The following is a 6,601-nucleotide window of genomic DNA, read 5'->3' as shown; positions in this document are numbered from 1 at the left end:
ATTAAATGTTAATATTAACCATTTACACTAAAGTTAGCTGTTTCGATCCATTCGAATTAAGATAAAAAAAAAAATCCTGTTTTGAAAAATAGGTTTTTTGTTATAACAAAAAACCAACCTATATAACTGTATATTCCAAACCGTAAGTTAAATTGTTGGGACAACTACGATCTGCAAGGCGATGACTTTAAAGACACTAGCAACTTCTCCTATTACCGGTTTTGCTCTTTTCGTCCTTTTCCTTGCTCTTCTTCTCCGATTTTCCATCACTTCACAGGTCACTTTTTCAAACCAACAATTTTTATTTTATTTTTTTAGCATAAAATTTAAATTATGGGGTTTTGTTTTTTTCATCAATTCAGTGATTAAAAATATGATTTTTTTTCTTCTTCTTCATATATGCAAATATCTTAACTATTGACTTAAGTCAACGATTTTGACTTTGAATTTCTGTGTTCAGAAATTGTTCACTACTGAAGAGCTTGCATTGTTCAATGGAACTGATCCTGGGTTGCCAATCCTTATAGGAATTCTTGGGTGGGTACTTTATTTCTCTCTTTCTTTGTTATCTGATTTACAAATCATCAATCTTTCATGGTCACCAATTTTTCATACACCAGCTACACTTGATTAATCACCTGCAAGCAAAAGTATGGTTAATTCAATTGACGTTGAAAATTATGGTTAAAAATTGAATTAACTAACCATAGTCACAGTTTTTTGTGAACTCTAATAATGTGTATCTATCATCTTTGATTGTTTTTTTATAGGTCTGTGTTTGATGTAACTAAGGGAAAATCACATTATGGTCCAGGAGGAGGTTATCATCACTTTGCTGGAAGGTATGTTCTCAAACCCTTTCCTGCTTCACCCATGTTTTTGTTCAGTTTGTATTTCTAATCCAATGAAATTTACCCATTTGAACTCATGTTTTTCTTGGTGGGGATTTCATGATTTCAGGGATGCTTCTCGCGCTTTCTTCTCTGGAAATTTCACAGGTAAAATAGTTGAATTTCACTTTAAATGGATGAAATTTTATTCAGTTTTTCATTATTCTTCATTTGTATCCTTTGTTGTTGAGAACTGACGGCATGTATGATGTTTTAAATATACCCAAATTCCAAGAAAATAATTCTGACTAATTTTTTATATTTCTCTGTTTGTTTTTTATCTTGCAAAACATGTCTACCTTGTTTTCACGGTGTTGCAATTATATTTGTTTCAAATTTGTATGTATATAATTCAGTATACAAAATTGATCGAGTATTTCCCATCATCTTAATGTTTTAAATTGCTACTGCCACAATGGTTTGATGATAAAATTAGATTGAGAAATGCTAGATGACTAAATGAAAGCAATATATGGGCTTGAAGACTGTGACCTTTGTTAATTTTTATGGAATCCTAATTAGAGTTCTCAATTTCTGATTTAATCAATGACTTTCTCCACTTCATGCTTGAAAACTTCTACAATGATATTCCTTTAGTTGTTTTTGTATATCATATTATATCTTGAATTTACATTTTAACAACCTTAAAGGTACTTTTGCTTTTGATAGTAATGAGAATTTGCATTACTGACAGAAAAAGACCTTTAGATAAATCAGAACATCGAATGCTTTAAAATATAAAAACGGGAAAAATGAAGAAGATAAATGCTTGCCAAAAATAAGATTAGATTAACCCTAGCTGCAGTTTCTTTAGAGTGAAAATCGAAAGGCCCTGTCCTGTATAGATCTAGTTTTGAAATGTTATAATATACCATATGGTACTATTACCAAAACTTTTCCTGCTATTGCTGCTCCTAGAAACAATTTATTCCTTGAACAATATAATATGTACTTTAATTCTTAATATTCCTTTTTGTTGATCATGTAGGAGATGGACTTACTGACTCATTGCGCGGACTGTCTAGCACTGAGGTTGTGATTATGTCGTTTCTTGTTTTCCTGTTCTTCTCTCCTTGAATTTATAACTTTAATTTTTTTTTTTAATTAACCTGAATTAATCTGGAAGATAGATGTAAACCTTACCTTAAATTAAACTGCGTGCAGGTCAAGAGTGTAGTTGACTGGAGGGGTTTCTACTTAAGATCTTACAAGTGAGTCATATTTCCTTCAATCTGCTACTTTGTTTTAACTTTTAAGTATCTGATTAAAGATATGCTTGCTTTGGAAGGATAGGATAATAGCTTACCTTCTTACGTTACATTAGTTATGATGGCTTTCTCAAGTGTCTGTTCCACATGCTCTTGCACTGTTATGAGCATAGCAGAGATAAGGTAGTTGCGTTGGAAGTGTGGTAAGACTAAACGGGATAGGATTAAAAATGACGACATTAGAGAGAGTTGGGGTTGCACCTTCAGTAGCAAAGATCGTAGAAACTATGATTAGGTGGTTTAGACATGTAGAGAGAAGACCCGTAGATTATGTATTAAGGAGAGTAGATCAAATAGAGGGTAGTCAAATCACTAGAGGGAGAGGAAGACCTAGAAAAACTATAAGAGAAACTATTAAGAAAGATCTAGAGATTAATGAGACAATCAGTTCCCTTCAATACTTATCCTTACTTTACTTATGTAGGCCTGTTGGCAAGTTAGTTGGTCGATACTACGATAGCCGAGGGAATCCTACAAAATATTTGAAAGGGGTCGAAGCTAAGGCGGCAAGAGGTGCTCAGCTTCTAGAAAAGCAGAAGATTGAAGAGGCTAAACAACCTCAATGCAGTTCAAAATGGAGCCAAGATGAGGGCGGTGAGGTATAGACTATTGTCATTATTCTTAATCTTGTTTTCTGTATTTTATTAACATAAGCTATTTCTCCCAATAACAATTACTTATGAGTCATGATTGTGAGTCATGATTATCATATTATACAATGCTATCCCATCACTCTAATTTAATTCTAATCAAACTACATTGTTTAGCTAATCAAAATAATGTGGAATCTGTTGCAACCAAATTGTCGTCATATTTTACAATTAGCAGTTTAACCTACCTGCATAAATGCAGATTATGACACAGGTTTACTTGTTTTGATCAGGTATGGTGTGATGTTGGCTACCCTAGGTTGGTTAAGAGGCCACTAGAAATTGCTTTGACCGGGAAGATGAGTAAGCGTTGTGCTTGCTTTGAAGAGTCTCAGTTAGGGCAACCTGGGTTAGAGGTATATGAAGGTTGTGACTACAATGCAAACGGATGCAAAGTTTAATCAGGATTCTAATACAAATATGATTTTTTATTTTTTTTGAGGTATATATGTATTTTGAATATGTATATTAAGGCTTATTTTAATGAAGCTGGTAATTGAGGTGTTTGTTTGTTACTTTGTGTTTGTGACTCACAATATCACTTCATATTGAGTCGGTATTTCTGGTGAATTGCCACACGTGATGTAAAGAATGATTTGTAGAAGAGTGCCTCCGGTGCTTGGAATTCGTTCACAGCTATAAAATTTGATTTGATTTACAAACATGGTTGCATTATTTTTACCACTACACCAAAATCCTTGCTTGGAGTTAAATTTGTCTGTTTTGAAAGACAAACTTGAATAAACATTTAATAACAAAAGTCTTAATAAGTCTTAATAAACATTCAAAATGCTAAAAAAATAGAGGAATATATAGGAGAGAACGTAGCAACAAGCCTACCATTGATTCTACTCATCTTTAATAACTAAAGATTGAAAAATAGTCTAGAGAGATTTAAGGGAACAGCCTTCCTAATCTCAATTGACTGGTTTATAGTTTAAAATTTTAATTTTCTAATTTTCCTTTTCCCCAAAAGTTTAACCGCCCATATTAAATAATATTTGGGTTTGTCTCACATGTGCACATGTTGTTGCACATGTTTTAGCAACTAAAATTAGCAAGTTTTTATTGAAAATCAATAATTATTTATTAAAAAGTTATTGAAAATTAGACGTTGAATATCATGCTCTAGCATATCTACTTATTGTGATTTGCAATTGCTAGTGTACTTAATCATGGATTTACAAGTCAAGTTTGTCAAAATTTAAGTTATCTATTGTGACAATTAAAGTGACATTCATATAGTTGCCAATCCCGTGTTCCATGAAAGAAAACAACATTTAGAGATTGACTACCACACTGTCTAGAGAAGCTTCAAGCAAACATTCTCAGACTGTTACCCTTTTAATCCAAGGACCAAGTAGCATATTTCTTCATTAAAACTTTGCTTCCCTAGCCTTTCAACATTCTACTGTTCAAGTTGGGCATGATATATATATCTACCAACCTCCAATTTGTGTGGGGATATTACACCATGAACAAATAGAGTGAAGTGAGTCAGTTTAATAGAGTAGCTTGCAGTGCAAGTTATCTCATTGTAATATACATTAGTGTAGTTCAAATGTACAATCCTACGTACAATAACATTTGTATATAAATAGTGGATGTACTCTCATTCACATTTAATGGAAAATAGATTGATTTCATTCACATCATATTACTCTCTCCCAACCCGCTCATCATCTTTCTCCTCTTTCTTCATCTTCATATCAACATTACATTCGATGTAAGATCTGGATGCATTGCAACTTCCGTCACTACAAACCGGAATTCATATTTTATCTTTTACCTGTATTTTATTTTTTATGTTTTTTGTTGTTTTATTTCATTGTCAAATGCAATTTTCTAGTTTAAATAAAAATTAGACTTGCAGGGTAATAAAATGAGAGCAACTTGTTAGAACCAAAAAAAATGAGTACAAAGTATTTGTTGATAAAATTACTTATTAGTTTTTTTTTAGAATAAACTATTAGTGGTAAGTAATAGTGGCATTGCAAATTACTTATTTGTTTTTTAGAATAAAACAACTAAATTTATTCTTTTTGTTGATATATAATGATCTAAAAAGTAAATAACTTAAATCCTTTTAAGAAACTAGTCATTGCAATATTTAGTATTGTGAATCTCAACATATAAATGATTGCATAAGCACAGCATGTTGAAGTATTAAACTTATAATGTCCTGAAAGAGCTAAAAGAAATTATTTTGTACATGGCAAGTAAAAATAATGTATTCTAGATAGGCTTCCCCCTCAGCAATCTATAGTGGCGTGTGGAAAATACACAAAGCATTCTTTATCAGCAGTTGAACAATTAACTTATAAGTTTTTTCCTTTAATAACCAAACTTCCCCAAAACTCTGTCAGTGAAACTACATTAGAGAATAACCAATCTCTACATTGGAATACAGTGGCTCGAGTTGTCGGATATTTATATGCAAATTGGCAGCTTCACCTGTTAATACATAGCATAATCATTAGAGATGGAAAAGGAAGAAACAAATGATAATAGATCCCATAATATGTACAATTGAAGCAACCTTGGAGGGCAAGTTTCCTCAAAGGAAGAGCTTCAAGTGCTAGAGAGCAAAGCAAGTAATCAGAAATGCATGAAAAAGACAAATCAAGACACGTTAATCCCTTCAAACTAACCAATGAATCAGCGAAGTATAAAGTAACTTTATTCGTTTCAACTGCTTCGGTAAAGTTTGTACAGAGAAGGAATTCAAAGTCGGTCACTGGCAGATTGCAGAAGCAATACCAGCTTTATTCGTTTCAACTGCTTCGGTAAAGTTTGTAACAGAGAAGGAATTCAAAGTCGGTCACTGGCAGATTGCAGAAGCAATACCAGCACTTGTTAGGAAATGGCAATCAAATATAACCACCTTTTGTAGAAACTCACACAGTTGAAAAAACAACGAGTCATTAATGTAGAAATTACTAGAGAGATTAACATTGCGGAGTTTTGAATGCTTTGAGTAAGAAGGTTTAAAGCATTACTATTGGCATCGTCGTTTGTAGCCATTGCTGGTTATTGTTTTGGGGGTCGCAGTTTGTAGCCATAACCATTGCCGGTTATTGTTTTGAGGAAACTGATATCCAGTTGTTGGAGGAAAGGGAATGAATCAGCAATGAAGGATATGTCAGTGTGGTATAGAGAGCCGATGTTGGAACATGTGGACCGATTTTGAATGGGATAAATTTTAATTAAATTTTGAAATATAATATCATAACTAAAAATACAACACATACAACAAGTTGCTTGTTTGAAATTGCAATAATCTGCACAGTTTTCTTTTTCCCATAATAATCTGCACAGTTATGGCCAAGGAGTTATTACATAATTATAATGTTTTTGCGGTCATTGATTTATTACCTTTGATGCATTGGAATTTCTTTACAATGCTGATTTTAGGTTGGCTTTTTTGGCCTTTGAATGAAAAAGAAAGGAATTGATAGTGAGCTAATTGGCGAGAGCACTGTTGTAATGTGTATTAGGAAGGAACGACTCTATCTGAATTATGGTGCTCACACTCCCATATGTTTATCGATCCCACACTGTGTTTTTCTTTTATGGTGAATTGTTCTATGGATTAAAGAAACCTGGTTTTCCAAAGCATCAAAGTCATTGCCTTTGCAAAGTAAGGTCTTCTGCCAAGTTTTAGAGTAGATAATCAATGAGTTCTGTGTTTTCTAAACTCAACAATAATCAATGAGTTATGAGTGTCCTCATTCTTAAAGTTTTTTTCATTCTGTAAAATCTAATGTATGAATTGTATCATATCTTATTGGGA

The 6,601-nt window shown here is 32.6% G+C and overlaps 1 protein-coding gene across 1 annotated transcript; it reads left to right on the top strand.

Moving 5' to 3' along the window:
* Nucleotides 1–3,470, top strand: MAPR4 (membrane-associated progesterone binding protein 4). The gene is made up of 8 exons (XM_085754292.1): nucleotides 1–277; nucleotides 461–537; nucleotides 771–842; nucleotides 961–998; nucleotides 1,879–1,922; nucleotides 2,055–2,101; nucleotides 2,583–2,757; nucleotides 3,042–3,470. Exons 1-8 carry the CDS (start codon nucleotides 182–184, stop codon nucleotides 3,207–3,209), a joined length of 717 nt encoding a protein of 238 aa, XP_085610418.1. The 5' UTR covers nucleotides 1–181; the 3' UTR covers nucleotides 3,210–3,470.
* The last annotated feature ends 3,131 nt before the right edge of the window (nucleotides 3,471–6,601 follow it).

Source organism: Medicago sativa, chromosome 3 (assembly GCF_051527215.1).
Source record: "Medicago sativa cultivar Bolivia chromosome 3, Bolivia_mono, whole genome shotgun sequence".
Classification (NCBI taxonomy): Eukaryota; Viridiplantae; Streptophyta; class Magnoliopsida; order Fabales; family Fabaceae; genus Medicago; species Medicago sativa.
This window is presented reverse-complemented; position numbering and strand designations above follow the sequence as displayed.

Coding starts and splice junctions, on each gene's coding strand:
- MAPR4 (XM_085754292.1), top strand. CDS start 182: ATGACTTTAAAGACACTAGCAACTTCTCCTATTACCGGTTTTGCTCTT. Junction 843..960: donor TATCATCACTTTGCTGGAAG/GTATGTTCTCAA, acceptor TCATGATTTCAG/GGATGCTTCTCGCGCTTTCT. Junction 1,923..2,054: donor GCGGACTGTCTAGCACTGAG/GTTGTGATTATG, acceptor AACTGCGTGCAG/GTCAAGAGTGTAGTTGACTG.